The 17,018-nt window shown below is 41.9% G+C and overlaps 1 protein-coding gene across 1 annotated transcript; it reads left to right on the top strand.

The window, feature by feature from the left end:
• Positions 1–5,871: 5,871 nt before the first annotated feature.
• LOC116516453 (acyl-CoA dehydrogenase family member 11-like) lies at positions 5,872–17,018 on the top strand. Its single transcript, XM_032228936.1, has 14 exons — positions 5,872–5,967; positions 6,771–7,003; positions 8,110–8,209; positions 9,608–9,725; positions 10,770–10,912; positions 11,030–11,176; positions 11,863–11,957; positions 12,531–12,630; positions 13,128–13,268; positions 13,884–13,976; positions 14,460–14,567; positions 15,215–15,386; positions 16,264–16,330; positions 16,682–17,018. Exons 1-14 carry the CDS (start codon positions 5,887–5,889, stop codon positions 16,806–16,808), a joined length of 1,725 nt encoding a protein of 574 aa, XP_032084827.1. The 5' UTR covers positions 5,872–5,886; the 3' UTR covers positions 16,809–17,018.

The following is a 17,018-nucleotide window of genomic DNA, read 5'->3' as shown; positions in this document are numbered from 1 at the left end:
ACTGTTTCGTTCTATTGTTTTAAAGATTTAAACATTTGTTTCAAAATATTTAAAAAAGGCAAAATAAAGAAGAAGATAAAGACAAAAAATACATTATGGGTGAAAATAAACCTGTGAATAAATTTTAAATACAATTTGACATGTTTTAATTTTGGTGGTTTTTTTTTAAATCAATGCATGTTAGCCCTGGTTTGTTTTTAAATCAATGAAACAGGCAAGTGAAGGGGAAGATAGATAGATAGATAGATAGATAGATAGATAGATAGATAGATAGATAGATAGATATAGAGATATAGAGATATATAGCGATAGATAGATAGATAGATAGATAGATAGATAGATAGATAGATAGATAGATAGAGATAGAGAGATATAGATATAGATATAGATATAGAAATAGATAGAGATAGATAGATAGAGATAGATAGATAGATAGATAGATATAGAGAGATATAGAAATAGATATAGATAGAGATAGATAGAGATAGATAGATAGAGATATATAGATATAGATAGATAGATAGATAGATAGATAGAGATAGATAGATAGATAGATAGATAGATAGATATAGAGAGATATAGAAATAGATAGAGATAGAGATAGATAGAGATAGATAGATAGATAGATAGAGATATATAGATATAGATAGATAGATAGATAGATAGATAGATAGATAGATAGATAGATAGATATAGAGAGATATAGCAATAGATATAGATATAGATAGATAGAGATAGATAGAGATAGATAGATAGATATAGAGATATAGAGATATAGAGATATAGAGATATAGATAGATAGATAGATAGATAGATAGATAGATAGATAGATAGATAGATATAGAGAGATATAGAAATAGAAATAGATATAGATATAGATAGATAGAGATATATAGATATAGATAGATAGATAGATAGATAGATAGATAGATAGATAGATATAGGTAGATAGATAGAGATAGAGATAGATAGATAGATAGATAGATAGATAGATAGATAGATAGATAGAGAGAGAGAGAGAGAGAGAGAGAGAGAGAGAGAGAGAGAGAGTTTAAGGGGCAGGTGATGGAAGAGAAAAAACTCTTCTTCATAATAATTTAAGGAATAGCCAATTGAAGAGAACATATAGTAACGAAAGGCTCTTTTTAACAATAATTTAAGGGGCAGGTAACAGTAGAGAAAAAGCACCTTTGAATACCAGTTTATTATAAATTATAACATGGAAAAAATAAGAGTAACTTTTCAAAAAAGCTCTGAGGGGATTTTGGCGGGAAGAGGGCGGCCATCTTGGTCCGCCTTCATCTCCCCTCAGGCGCCTCATCCCTCCCTCCATCCCTGCCCAGCCAGCTCTTCTTTCAGTCACTCTTTTAGCTTTTTATTCCTTTTTCTTTTATTTCTTGCTATTAATTGCATCCCCCATTGGCCTCTGGGATCAGGGCAGCCTATAAACCTCTCGAGAGAAAGATTAAAATAGCCAAAATTGTATTTCCTCTTGTAGGGAGTTGTGCATCGACTGGGCTGCCTGCTTTTTCTCTGTCTTTGGAGCATCAAAGCTCTTTTCATTTTATTTGGGAGGTTAAAAAGTGGCCCAATTGGTAAAATTCTGCTTTGTTTGTTTTCTCTTTTTCTTTCCCCACTTCTGTTTGGTTCAGCCTCAGGCGAAGCTCTATTTTCAGCTGAAGCAAAATAAAACTTTGGGTGGGAAAAAGGCAAAATGTTCAACTTTTTTTAATGAACGAAGCACACAAAGTATTATTATTTTTCTTCTTCTCCTTCTTTCAGAGTCTAGCCTGCTTTTGCATTACCGGCCTGTTACTATATAATAGGGGATTTTATATATAAGGGAAGAAAGTGAAGTCATCCTCTTCCTTAGGGGGAAAGGTAGACTTATTGGCAGTACTACAACAATTAAATAATCGATTTAATGTTAAATAGCCTGTCTTATATCGCCAAGGTTCCGTTTCTCTTTGAATTCACTGCTGCTTCACTGCAGTTAACAAGCTTCCTTCTAACATTGTGTGTTTGTGTGTGTGTGTGTGTATCTCCCTTTGCTGTGGTTTTTTCCTCTTCCAGTTAATCTAATCTAACCTCCTCCTGCACCATCCCACCTTTTCCCCTGAACATGTCCTCAACTGTTGCTTTACAACTTTAACAGCTTTAAGACTGTGGACTTCAATTCCCAGAATTCTCCTGCCAGCATGCTTGAAAATGGGTGGACTTCAATTCCCAGAATTCCCCAACAATTCCCAGAATTCCCCAGCCAGCATGTTTCAAAATGGGTGGACTTTAACTCCCAGAATTCTCCAGACGGCATGCTTGAAAATGGGTGGACTTCAATTCCCAGAATTCCCCAACAATTCCCAGAATTCTCCAGCCGGCATGTTTTAAAATGGGTAGATTTCTACTCCCAGAATTCCCCAGCCGGCATGTTTCAAAATGGGTGGACTTTAACTCCCAGAATTCCCCAGCCAGCATGTTTCAAAATGGGTGGACTTTAACTCCCAGAATTCTCCAGCCAGCATGCTTGAAAATGGGTGGACTTCAATTCCCAGAATTCCCCAACAATTCCCAGAATTCTCCAGCTGGCATGTTTTAAAATGGGTGGATTTCTACTCCCAGAATTCCCCAGCCAGCATGTTTCAAAATGGGTGGACTTTAACTCCCAGAATTCTCCAGCCGGCATGCTTGAAAATGGGTGGACTTCAATTCCCAGAATTCCCCAACAATTCCCAGAATTCTCCAGCAGGCATGTTTTAAAATGGGTGGATTTCTACTCCCAGAATTCCCCAGCCAGCATGTTTCAAAATGGGTGGATTTCTACTCCCAGAATTCCCCAGCCGGCATGTTTCAAAATGGGTGGACTTTTAACTCCCAGAATTCCCCAGCCGGCATGCTTGAAAATGGGTGGACTTCAATTCCCAGAATTCCCCAGCCAGCATGCTTGAAAATGGGTGGATTTCAATTCCCAGAATTCCCCAACAATTCCCAGAATTCTCCAGCCGGCATGTTTTAAAATGGGTGGACTTTAATTCCCAGAATTCCTCAGCCGGCATGCTTGAAAATGGGTGGATTTCAATTCCCAGAATTCCCCAACAATTCCCAGAATTCTCCAGCCGGCATGTTTTAAAATGGGTGGACTTTAATTCCCAGAATTCCTCAGCCGGCATGCTTGAAAATGGGTGGATTTCAATTCCCAGAATTCCCCAACAATTCCCAGAATTCCCCAGCCAGCATGTTTCAAAATGGGTGAACTTTAATTCCCAGAATTCCTCAGCCGGCATGCTTGAAAATGGGTGGATTTCAATTCCCAGAATTCCCCAACAATTCCCAGAATTCTCCAGCCGGCATGTTTTTTTCCCCCCAAAATCTTTTTTAATGAGAATTTTGAAAAACAAACTTTTACAAATATTTACTTCCCTCCCCCCCCCCCCAACCTCCCCAATCTCCCCCCCTTCCCAGAACCAATACAGGGTATAAATCTTTAACAAAAACAATCTAAAATACACTTAACAAGAAAAAAAAAGATAGTTAATAACGTCTTGAGCTTTAGCTCCTCCTTGCTAGACTAGCTCTAGACAATTTATATCATTCCTGGTCTTTAATCATAAACTAGGTTTGTTACTTTCAATGTCCATTCTTGAATAGTAGGCAAATCTTCCTTCTTCCAGTGTTGCACCACTAACAATCTAGCTGCAGTTATTAAATGCAAAATCAAATTAATCTCTACAGCTGTACAATCAGTAATTATACCTAACAAAAATAACTGAGGGGTAAACTTTATCCTTTTTTTAAGAACATTTTGCATAATCCACCATATTTTTATCCAAAATGCTTTAACCTTTTTGCAAGTCCACCATATGTGAAAATATGTAGCATCCACACAATCACATCTCCAGCATTTAGGTTGTAAATTCGGATACATAGAAGCCAATTTTTTAGGATCTAAATGCCATCTATAAAACATCTTATAAAAGTTTTCTCTCAAATTTTGGGCTTGTGTAAATTTTACATTTCTTACTCAAATCTTTTCTCATGTGTCCAACTTTATTGGTTCTTCAAAATTTTGAGCCCACTTTATCATACAGTCTTTAACTAATTCTGTTTTCGAGTCCATTTCTATTAGTACATTATATAATCTCTTTATATGCATTGGACTTTGATCTCTAATTTGTTTGAGTAAATTATCCTTGACTTGCATAAAACCGATTTTTTGATCTATTTTCCATCTGGCCTGTAACTGCCCATACTGAAACCATGTTTGAATTACCTTTTCCTCTTTTAATACATCCAAGGGTTTTAATTGTAGTACACCTCTTTCTAAGGTAAGAAGCTGTCTGTAAGTAATTACATCCTGTTTTTGTACTATGTTTATATTTTCTATTGCATGTCTAGGAATTGCCCACATGGGTATCTTATCATTTAGTTTGTATTGATATTTTTTCCAGGCCCGCAGTAGAGCATTCCTTAAAATATGACTTTTGAAATTCTTATCCACCTTTTTGTTATATAGCAGATAAGCATGCCAACCATATACCAAATCATGCCCTTCAATATTAAGTATTCTATCATCTGATAAGTTAATCCAGTCACTAATTACAGATAAAACTACTGTTTCATAATATAGTTTTAAATTGGGTAATTTCAAGCCTCCTCTCTCACGCACAACTTGCATTATTTTTAGTTTTACTCTCGGCTTCTTCCCTTCCTAGCCGGCATGTTTTAAAATGGGTGGATTTCTATTCCCAGAATTCCCCAACAACTCCCAGAATTCCCCAGCCGGCATGCTTTAAGATGAACAGGCTTTTCTACTGCTTTTCAATTTCAGCAACTTCCAAGACCCTTGGACCTTTCCCCAGCCAGCATCCCTTATGGGTTTTATTCCCCAGGATTCCCCAACCAGCAGGATGGATGTCAACTTCCTGATTTCGGGCTGAGAAAGGCTAATCTAGTGATCCAAAGTCGTTTGTGAGCTGTTTTCATTCAGGCTGGAGCCTCTGTCTCTCACCCACCCTATATTCCGCTTTAGTAATTTGCTGTTGTTAGTTGCAAAGCCATTTTCGACCCATCGCGACCCCCATGGACGACGTTCCTCCAGGCCTTCCTGTCCTCCACCATCCTCTGGAGTCCATTGAAGCGCAGGCCTGCTGCTTCTTCGGTGGCTCCATCCAGCCACCTCCTTCTCTGTCGTCCCCTTCTTCTTTTGCCTTCCTCCATCTTTCCCAGCATGAGGCTCTTCTCCAGGGAGTCCTTCCTCCTCGTTTAGTAATAACTGTGCTCATTTCTCTACTTTTGCAGACCTTTTTTCTTGATGATGTTTTTCTGGGCTTCCCTGGGGAACGATTGGCCTGAAGATCCATTTTTCTTTTAAACTTTTGGAAGATGGGAAGCACATCAGCTCTTTTCCAGTCCTCTGGTAGCTTGAAAGACTTTGTTCTTCTCAAATCACCTCTGACTCTTTGCCACTGTTGGCTTATCTCTTGCTTGGTTCTCTTCCCAGCTATTAATGTGAGGCTGATAGGTCTGCAGTTTGCTGGATCCGTCCCGCCGCCCTCCCGCCCTCTCTCTCTCCCTCCCTCTCTCTCCCTCTCTCTCTCTTTTGAAGATGGGAGGGGTGAATTGCAACGAAGAGCCCCGAGGGCTGCTTACCAACCGCTTGGCGAACCCGCTCCCCACCCCTATCTCTTTGACCCAGATCAAAGTCGCTCTCGCAATGCCCGTGAGGATGGAAGAGCTGGCAGGTCTTCCTTGAACCGTGGGAATGCCCTCTCGGGCGTTTCGCGCGGGCGAACAAAAGCTTCGTCCAGATCGCCCCGGTCGCTACATTCCCAACGGGAGCCTTTGCGGGAAGCGGGAGGCTGCGGAACGCTCCGGGACCCCTCTGCAAAGATGGAAGCGCCTCGGTTGGGGAACCCCTACCTGGAAGACCCCTTGCTCCAGGGTTACCTGAGATCCCATCTGCCTGCCCAGGTGGGTGAGCGCCAGGCGGGGGGCTCGGCGGGGGGACGGACGCAGGGCTGGCTCGGCGCTTCTCCGCCCGTGGCCCCCTCCCCACCGCTTTTAGTCCTGAGCCCCCGACCCCTGGCCAGGTCCCTTGACCGGATAGGGACTGGAGGTTGCGGGAACCGCCTCGATGGATGAGGTTTAAGAACATAGAACGCATCGGGAGAGGTTTCCAGTTGTTCTTTCCTGATGGGGAGTGGATCAAATGAGATAAATAATTGTCTAGATTTTGGTGTTCATGTGACATGCCAAGTAGAACTGTGGAGAGCTCCTCAATTTCTGTTCCCCAATACATGGACATGTTTCAGATTCAGAACCAGAGATAGCTGTCAGGAGAAGGAACTTTGTTTCAGACATGCCTTTTCAAGGCTGTATTTTCATCATCTCACCCCACAAAAAAGGATGATACAACTGCAGTGAAAGAAAATAGAATACTAGGGTCGTAAGGCACTTTGGAGTGAATAGTAATGAATATGTGCAGAATATGTGCAGAAATAGTAATGAATATGTGCAGAAGCTAGTTTCCGGCTCACATATATTCTGAGTGGTTTTTTTTTTTTTAAAGGAAAGACACTGAGATGTAACCAGGTTGTACCAACCACAAACTTAGCTTGAGGTTTGAAGATGCAACATCAGCTTCAGCATCAGTGAAACTACTGGCCAAATAAGAAAGAAATCAGCAGCCCTCCAACTTAGCTCCTTTCAAAGCTACCTTCTGGTTCCTGTCCCACCACCTCTTCACGTTCCATATTTATGCATTGACCTTGTAGGTGTTTGCCGAGGTGAACGTTGACCTGGAACGGTTCGGAGCTCGTGTGAGAGATGAAATTGACTTCTTGGGCCGTGAGTGTGAGCTAAACCCACCCAGATTATTGCATTTTGATGCCTGGGGACAACGTGTGGACCAGATGATCACCTGCCCAGCCTGGAAGAGGCTGAAGGACATCTCTGCTGAGGAGAGCCTTGTGGCTGAAGGTTACAAAAGGAGATACTCCTGTTGGAGGTACTGCTGTGGTTTATGGGAGCCATGCAAAGCCATGTGAACCTGCTTGGCTATCTCTTGCATATTCTTGGCTCCTAGCATGGCTTAATGTTTGATAGGATTCTTTTTTATAGTAATAATTAATGAAATTAAATTAAGATGCTGCCCAACTCCCAGTAAATTTCTGAGGGAGATGGGCAGTTTAGAAATAGAAATATACATACATACATACATACACATATATACATACTCTAGTCATATTAAATGGCAAAGTCTACTTTATATTGCTTAGTCATTGAGTGCTTTGCACCCAAGGATTGTTTACTATAGTCTTCCTTTTTTTAACAAAATAATGTTTTAAAGTTTTAAGATACACAGATAAAAAGCTAATGCAAATTAAGAAAAATATTAAAAAGTAAAAAAGATATAATAAAAAGGAAAAAAAGATATCCAAAGACTTGACTTCCCCCCTATCTCGCAAGTACGAACAATTTCAATAACTTACCATAATTCTCAAGTGCATTGTTTGCAAATACCCTTGAATTCTTCCAAAGTTTTTGCTCCATTCTGTATTAGTGGGTCACTTCTCTTTCAAATATAATCTTTAGTTTGTTTTGGTTCTATGTCCAACCTTCAAGAGTCCGTTTATCATGTTTTTTTCTAATCCACAATATTTTTCCCATAGGAAGGTTTATTATATTTAATTTCAAAATCTTCCTCTTTTTACAGAATTCTAACTCATCCCTAAGACGAATTAATATAATTATTTATATGCAGAGCTATCCCCTTTCCCACACACTGCTGCCACCGGTCTGCAGAGCCAGAAAAATTAAGGATTGCTGCTCTAAGCCTTCTGGAGAGCACTGTCATACATTCTCACTGCATGGAGCTGCTGTCTGCATCAGATGTGGTGATACCCAGTCCTCTCTTTCTCTGGAGAGGAATTCCGAAAAGCTGGTTCCTATATCAGCTCCTCATTTCATTGCACTTTTGGACTCTCCAGTAACCAATTTCTTTACCATTACTTCCTCGGAAGTCCTTTTCCCAGTAGTGTTTTAACTCTGGGAGTGACAGGATATTTTGTGGAAGGATGCCAAATATAGCTTCATATATTTCTCTTTTTATAGCCGTGTTCATCAGGCTGTCAAGATGTATCTTTTTATAAATTCTTCTGCTTGCTACCCATCTTCTCTAGCCATGACTGATGGAGCAGCAAAAGTAATTGAGGTAAGCCTTTAATATTCAAGAAGTGGGACTGCTAGATTAAGCAACTCTTCTTATTATTTAAAACATCCAGGTGTTCTTACTAGTGTGTGTAAAATACTACTCTATTGTATCCTCTTAAAGAATAGATTGTCAAATTTATTGGAAAGTCACATCCATTTGGTACCTGTGGAATAGTCATAGCTCTTTTCATCCACCCCATCGGAAAATTCCCTGAAGGACAGTTGGATTCTGCCCCCACCCCCATCCCCAACAACACTCCCAGGATCTGGCTCCAATTCCAGATCTTTTTACTTTGTAAGCCATCCAGAATCATCAAGAATGACTTGGGCGGCAATGTATATAATATTGACTAAATGAACATAAATAATATTTTATGACCTGTCACTCCCAGAGCCTGTACAACGATACTGGACCATCAACCGTGGGTTTTGGTGTGCCAAACCCCACGGTTGATGATGCAACTTAACAACTGGTTCTCGAAATAGTCTTGAAAGGGAAGAGGTGAATATTTGGCTGCCGAGATCATGGGTGAGTAGAAGAACTGGTGTTGCCTATTTTTGGCTACTGTGGGTGTGGTCGGCAGAAGTATGGTTGCACACCCTGATTTGCTGAGAGAGACATACTACATCCAGAAGTCAAAGGCCAGGCTGGTCTGAGCCCAATCCTGGTCCTCCGGGATTGGGCGGCCTATAAATCTAATGAATTGAATTGAATTGAATTCTTCAGATACAAGGCTAGACAAGGTTTAGGCAGCAAATGGGTGAAGCACCCACCCAGAACTGAAGGCACAAGAATAATTGTCAAGCTAGCCTATAAGGGGTCACTTCCAGGCATCAGGAAGCCTCCACCAGAGAGATTTTATAGCCCGGGCTGCAGATGTTTACTCCAATTCATCTGGCATTCATTAGTCCTAAAGAGCCACCCAGGAGAGCAACCCAAGGCACCCTGCCTTAGAAGGAAGCATTGGGGCACCTCTGCGTCTGTTAATTGGAAGCCCCTGGCTGGGTGGCTGCCTGGGTTAATTCAGCTCAGAACATTGTGTGCTAGCAGGAATTGATTCCGGCCTGGTTCCTCTGCCATGTTCCATGTGGTACAAAGGCCTTGGTGATTGTCCTCCTCTGAGCTTGCCGTAGGCCATGACCCTTCAGAGCTGTGGGTGTAGTATCTCTGGAGAAGCTCCCTTGCCTCCCTTTGCTGCTCAGCGACTTTAGCCATGGCTCTGCTGTGCCAGGGATCCTGACTAAGTAGCTGCAAATAGGCCCCCTGATTATGATGGTGACCACCATGTACTTTTAGTCCTTTTGCTCCTGCCAACCCATCTCCTATAGCAATTGAAAGCAGGCTGCACCCATCTATATACAGTACCTGCCTTTTGTCTCTTGCTTGCAACTCCAACAGTCTTTAGGTATCCCAAAACCCTTGGAGGAAGCCTATGCTCATTTGACATCAAGTGACCCCAAGACATTCTGGATCTCTGGCCAATGGATGACTGAACGCAAAGGCGGCTCTGATGTTGGTAAGGGCGTGCAACACGGGAGACCCAATTCTTTCTTTCTGAAATAATAGAGTTTAGTAAACAAGAGTTTAGGCATAGATTAGGCCTCCTCCGAATTCCATCAGCCAGCCAGTGTAGACTGGCAACTACCCGGAGGAGAGCCTTCTCGGTGGCTGCTCCGACCCTCTGGAACGAGCTCCCCGTGGAGATCCGGACCCTCACCACCCTCCAGACCTTCCGCGCCGCCCTTAAAATCTGGCTGTCCCGGCTGGCCTGGGGTTAAAGACTCTAACCCCTACTCGAATTGTATGATTGTTGAGTTCTTAAATGATGTAGTGCCTTTATGTTGTAAATTGTTTGTCCTTCCCCCCCCTTTGAACTGTGAGCCGCCCTGAGTCCCCCCAGGGAAAAGGGCAGCATACAAATAAAGTGAAAACTAAACTAAAACTAAGAGTGTATTCGGGTAGGCTGACTTATTCAACAGTCTGCATTTAGAGAAGTTACATTCATATGTTAGGCTTGTTTTCCAGACAAGTTTTGTGGGGTTTCTTTTTTTGCTATGTTTTGAATTTTGTGCTTGCTTTATGCATGCGATTCTATAAAAAGGGGAATGGGGTGTCCATAAAGTACAACTTGCACAATGGCTACAAGCGATCATCTTCTAGATTATTTGTCAATGCTCTTTTTCTGCAATCATAGATGGCAGATAAAATCAGATACCTTGTTCACACAGAAATCACCCTAATACCCCTGATGAAACTGGAAACCTTACAACATATCTTGAGAAATTGTGCTGCCAGCTAATCTAACTATTAATAATTTTTAAAAGGCATTTTGGTGTTTTAAGGTTTGGTATCTGATCTGGCTGTAATAAAAGGTTTGTTTGAGCAGGCACTACCTCTAGAAGTCTCACAGCTTTGTGCTGGGGAAATAGGAAGAGGGGGTTGTGAAGGTCACCATAAACTCATGAATGAAAAGCAGAATCAAAATCTAACTAATCAATCAGTGGTCTTTGGTCATCTTTCAGAGGAAATTTGTGGCCCAAGAATACATTTTTTCCCCCAGGAGGTGGAACAGAAACTGTTGCACGGGAACTTCCAGATGGCTCCTATAGCCTGCACGGTTTCAAATGGTTCACATCAGCGGCTGATTCAGACATGACGTTGACCCTGGCAAGGATCGTGGGCCCTGATGGGCAGATAAAACAGGTCAGATTCCCAGGCCAACCCAAGGAATATGAAACAGCAGCTTGCAAGTAGTTGTGTGTAATGTCTGAATTCCAGCTCGGTTTATTTGGTCTGACGCTATCACCTTTTGTGTGGCAGGGCTCCAGGGGCCTCTCTCTCTTCTACCTGAAAACATATGAGGATGGGAAGCTGAACGGCATAAAAATAGAGAGGCTGAAAGAGAAGATGGGCACGAGGCCGTTGCCAACTGCAGAGCTGTTGCTGGATGGAGCTCGAGCACACCTGGTAGGAACCACGGAGGAAAGCATTTCCTCCATTCAGTACATTGAGAGGAGCACAGAGAGTGCAGTCGGGCAGGGAGGGCTGCTAATTTTGAAAGGAGAGAATCAGCAAGATGGCGGGGATGACTTAGACCAGTGTTTTCCGGCTTGGCCATTTTGGAATATGTAGACTTCAGTTCCCAGAATTCCCTAGCTAGCATATGGATTTATACCAGCAGGTGGGAAAGCTATGCAGGGGAAGATCCTCACCTCTAGTGTCTGGTGCAGTTTGCTTCAAATGATTTCTGTTGTTTTTAAAACTTTTAGCAGGGGGGGAAAAAAGCTTGAGACTTCTGAACAATTGTTCAAAAAGCTTTAGACCCCAGAGGATGGTACAAGAGGCCTCTTCGGAGCATTCAATCACAAACATGGTTTTAGCATCCTATGTTGCTGCTTTGCTTGAATTGTGTTACTCAGCTTTATGGTCCCTCTGATCTGCAGACTTTGTACATTTTTAGAATTAGTTATTTAAATTGAAATGTTGGTTTGTAGGTCCGGTCTTTCTAGTAGTTTGATTCAAATTCTCTTCTCTTTCTCAAATCCTGAAAATTTTGTTTTTTGTAAATGTACCAATGTTGCCCGTTTAATTGCATTTTAGTTTTTAAGGAGAACCAAATCAAATAATTTGAATCTGTAACTCATTGCTTTCAGATCACTCCAGAAGGCCAGGGGATACATTACATTGCCAATATGATGAACATCACTAGGATCTATAATACTGTGTCTGCAGCAGCAACTATGAGAAGGTGATTTTCAAGACTGAGTAGTAGAAGCAACTAGGAAAAACTACATCTGGGCAAAATTAAAAGCAATTCAGCTGTATTGTTATCGCAAGGATAATTATGCAAACTTAAATCAGTGTGAACAATTGGAAAACGTAGTTTGGCATGTCCTAAATTTTCAAACTGCTAGAGATATGGTGACATCACCTGTTGGCCAACTTCCTGCCGACCATAGAGGATTACTCAGGTGTATTAAGCGTTTTGACATCTTCACGCACCTATCTGCAAACTTTGTGTTAAGCAAAAAAAATATATATATGCCAAGGAAAATACCCATTTTACTCTCCAATATTGGCAGCATGTTCTTGACTGGAGGGGTTGTTTCTTTAGTCTGTATAAAGAGAAATGGAAATAATTTTGCTACCTAGTGATAGAGGAAGAAGTTTCTGGCATTTTTATTATATTAATGTTATATCCCTCGAGTATATAATATTACATACTGATTCCCTGACTTTTTGCTTTAATTAAAGAATGAAATTAAATTCTGGGAAGTAGCAGAAAGTTAATCCCTGTGCCTGGCTTTGCTCCCATCCATAGAATTGTTGACCTGGCACGGGATTACACCACCAAAAGGGAAGCCTTTGGAAAACCCCTCAAGGATCACCCTTTGCATATGCAAACTCTGGCACGAATGGAGGTGAGCACATGGCCTCTTGGGCCAGGGGCACTTGAGAAAGATTCCAGTACGTTCTCCTACTATCATTTAGAATCAAATGTCAGCGTAGGGAAAATAGCATACAACTGGAGAACTTTAACAACAGAATGAAGCATGTAAGATTCAGAAAGTTTAACTTACTAGGGAAGGAGAGGCAGTTTGCTGTAGTGGAAATGGGGAGTTCTAGTCTGACCTGAAGTCGAAAAGCCAGCGGGGTGACCTTGGGCACTAGGAAGCAGCAGCACTCAAGGGCAAATCACTTCCGAAGACCTTTCCAAGAGAACTGCAGGGATTTGTCCAGGAACTTGCCACACACAGGGAAACTGCCATTGCCACCCGCAAATCGTGGTTTGTAGTTTGCCATGTGATTATTGCTCCGGGTAGTTGCAGAGGGAGGAAGCAAGAGGAGGAAGGGAGGAAGTTGCCAGTCTCAAAAAATGCTGGTTTTGCTCAGACAAACTCCCTTCCCACTTCTGCAGGTGCAAAGCCAAGCAGCGTTCCTCCTGGCGATGGAGCTGGCGAGACTGCTTGGCCTGGAAGAAACGAAGAAGGCGACGGAGCAGGAGAAGCACATGCTGAGGCTGCTCACCCCTCTCGCTAAACTTTATACGGCAAAGCAGGTCACACTCAGTTTGATGCCATGGATAAGCGGTCTCCACGACTGGCAAAGAGGCCAGATATTAATAGGGGATGAGGGGAGGAAACATCTGCGCAGGCTGTTATATTCTTGACCAGGCTGTTTGGCCATTGAGTTTACGGCAGGGCTGTCAAACTCCCAGCCCATGGGCCGGATGTGTCATGTGCTGGCCACTCACACACCCATTTTAGTGAAGGGGGAAAGAGTCCTGATACAACTGGCAAAGAGCTGCCTATTCAGGGCCATTGAATCTATGGGATCAAAGAATCCGGAATCATTATCAGCCCCTCTTCCCCTAATGACGTTTATTCAGAGGCATCAGTTTTTTTCACAAATCAATGAAGGTAGATGCCTTTGAATGAAATGGCTTTATCAGAAGAGGAGCTACTGGTTCTTGGTTATTTGATTTGGCAGATGACCATAAGCAGACAGGCCCCCGAATCCTCAAATAAATGTGGCTGAGATGTTTTTATCAGCGCTTGAGGATCAAATGCACAAAAGCAAAAATATTGAAACATTTATTTAGTGGACTGTTGTTTGTCCTTCTCTCAGCCTGGCATATTTGTCAGATGTGTAAACTAGTCAGTTTGTGTTTCAGGCTATCGCTGTGACCTCGGAAGGCTTGGAGTGTTTCGGAGGACAGGGCTTCATGGAAGACACAGGACTGCCTGTTTTTTTTCGGGATATCCAGGTAAAGAAGCACTGGACTTTTCTTTTTTTTTTTTTTTACTCCTTCTCTACTTTCTTGTAGCCAGCTGCTATTTTAGGGAGGAAAAGCACAGAGAAATTTACACCTTAGTTCCTTTGTTTCACTTTTTCATCCTGACATAAATTTTGTTATCACAGAGTTCTGAGATCATGAAGAAAAGGGGTGGGGGGGAGAAATTCAGGCCTCTGAATACTGAGAAAGTGCTTTTTAAAGGAAATAAAATGTCCTTTAAACTGAACATTTGTCTTTGAAAAAAAACAACGGGGGCATGCTGTAATTCTTGGAGATGTTCCAAATATTTGGAAAGAAACCCTTTTACAAGGAAAAGTGTTCAAGGGTACATTTGTAAAGTCATGACTGACATCTGTTGTTACTTTTAAGCAATTCTAGTGAGAATAACACATACATTCATAGAAATGTGGGAAAAAATCTGCTTCTTGAGCTCTGCCTCTCTTTCGCCACCAGGTGCTATCAATCTGGGAGGGAACCACCAACGTCCTGTCCCTGGATGTTCTGCGCTGCATTCTCAAGAGCCAAGGAAAAGTGCTGGATGTCTTTTTCTGCACTGCCCAGGTTGGCACCAATACCTGAGTTTGTCACACCACCTATAAATGTTAAAATTTGGGATGTGCCTGGTAGGAGCAACAGGCTCACTTGGCCTCATGTAAACGGAGATGGTCTTTATTAATATTGATGTGCTGCTATTGCCCCTTCAGAACTCACTTCGCTGTAGTTTGCGGTTTATTCATCTTGTTCATAGCTAACAGAAAATAATCTTTGAAGTAGCACAGTCCAAATTTACTGCACTACTTATTTTGCCCACATTCAGGGTGAAAAATGTAACCATCTACCAAAGTAGAAACCAATTCAGGGATCTTAAGTCTAAAGCATCTAGAGACCTCTGAAAATGACAATTCCACAACAACATTTAAGATCAGTTCTGGTAGTCTCAACCACAATTTTGGGTACGTAACCCTCAAAAGACCAGCCCAGTCCTTAGCCTGAGCAAAGCTGTGACACTCTTCTCCATAGGTGCTTAGGTCACCAGTTCATTTGGAGGTGTCACTAAACCTATCCTTATTTTTTTTTGCAACACTCTTGGTGGGAAGAGAGTATCCTATCTTCAAAGAAGTAACAGCTGAGTAACCTCTTTTGCTTGCCAGAGGTACTGTGAGTTATTATGTGTGTTTTTTTCTGTGACTTGGGGGGGTTCCTTGCAGGCCAAGTTGGAGGCAGCTACCCAGCAGTCCGAACTGCAGGCTTCTGTGCAAATAATTCAGAATAATCTGCAAAAACTCAAGCAGTTTGTTCGAAGAATGGACTCAAAGGGAGAAGCTGGCTGGCAGCTGGCAGCAAGAGACTTTGCCTATACTCTGGCATGGATCTATGAAGGTAGGGAAAGAATTGCTTCAAAATCTTTTGCTTCCTTACCATAAAGTCATCTCAGATTGTTGAATGTTGCTCAGAAAGACTTTGAATGATAATCCTCTAAAACAACCCAGCATTCAGAGTTTGAATGAATGCTTAAAAAAGATTCTGTACAAAAACACACACACACCCAAAAAAGAGGAAGGTAGAAAAAGGCTCATTGCAGTGATAGAGCAGACAGAAATCAGAAGTCTTAAGCTCCACATCTGTTGCCAAGCAGACTAATTAGAGCATCAGCAAAACTAGCTGGTGATATGTGCAGCACTGAAGGTGGCAATGGTGTATGCTAATGTTAGAAATCTAAAAACACCAAAGATAACAGTGCAAGACTGAATTGATCAAGGGGGCAGGAAAACCCACAGATGGGTTTAAATTTAACATCAACAAAATTAGTCTTCTCTTCTATAAATGGGATGCCCTGTTTTTGTGCAACCCCAGGGGTTTTAAGTCAGGAGCTCAGCCATGCCTAGACTGCCTTCCTTTCATTTGTCGCCTTTAGCTGTTGCATCCTGATATTTCCCCTTCCTAGGCATGCTTCTGATTCTTTAACAGGCTCAGGATTCTTTCCTAGTTCCATAGCTCATGCTGTGAACTGTTCTCCCAAATCCAAGCTTCGCAGCGGCAAAAGAAGAAACAGGAAGACTTTTCTTTAGGGGAAAGTGGTTCCTGAAATGCCGCTAATGGGGATTAATCAGAAGACTTTAAAAGGAGCTTGCAAATTATACCCTACAGTGGAGAATTCCCCATGTTGTCAAGTGTAGAGCCGATTCAGGTTACAGGGTAGATCTCATTAGGAAGATGAATCGGAAATGTCCATAGACTATGTCTTTAATTCCCACAGGAGTCCTTCTACTGGAGCATGCCGCCAGGGCTGGCGCATCAGCCACAAATATCTACGCTGCTCAGAGGTATCCATTACATCTAACTCCAAAGCAAAGACTGAGAAACCCAAAAGATTGCATATATTAACTTGGGAAACGCACATCCTCACCTGCATGAGCAGGGGCAAATATGTGCACAGGCCATTTAATCGAGTGACAGGGTTCGTGCACACTGGCCGCAAGGCAGATGCTGTCAAAGCTTTCTGCTATGTGCTCTAATTGAATGTTGATTGTCACAGACCTGCCTTGGTAGTCAAGAGGTGCCATCACCTTTCAATCAGAGCAATAGGAAACAACGTTGAGATAGACTGGGTCTGAAACGGGGAAATCCAGTCTTAATTTGAAGGTAGGCAGCTTTCTTCTCTCTTCTTTCTGCAGGTGGTGTCAGGAGGATGTCTGCCTTGTGGACAGAGAAGAGAAGTCTGGTTCTTACAATTCTAAAGCAGCTTCCCTGGATAAATCTTTGGTTTATGATGGGTATTCTTCTCTGAGAGGAAAACTGTAACAATTAACAGCTGATCACTAAAAAATGAAGAACACGAATACAAAATTATTTAACAGTAAAGATAATATCTCTGGCTTTCCACAACCCTTGGGTAATGCTCTATATTCAAAGTGCTTGGTATTATGGCATTCAATTCTCATTTTTATCATTTGAATACCTGTAGTGATGTCTGGCAACTTTTATTCTCTCAATTAAAAGTGATTCTTAATA

Source organism: Thamnophis elegans, chromosome 13 (genome assembly GCF_009769535.1).
Source record: "Thamnophis elegans isolate rThaEle1 chromosome 13, rThaEle1.pri, whole genome shotgun sequence".
NCBI lineage: Eukaryota > Metazoa > Chordata > Lepidosauria > Squamata > Colubridae > Thamnophis > Thamnophis elegans.
Note: the sequence above shows the minus strand (reverse complement) of the source record. Positions and strands in the feature narration are given on the sequence as shown.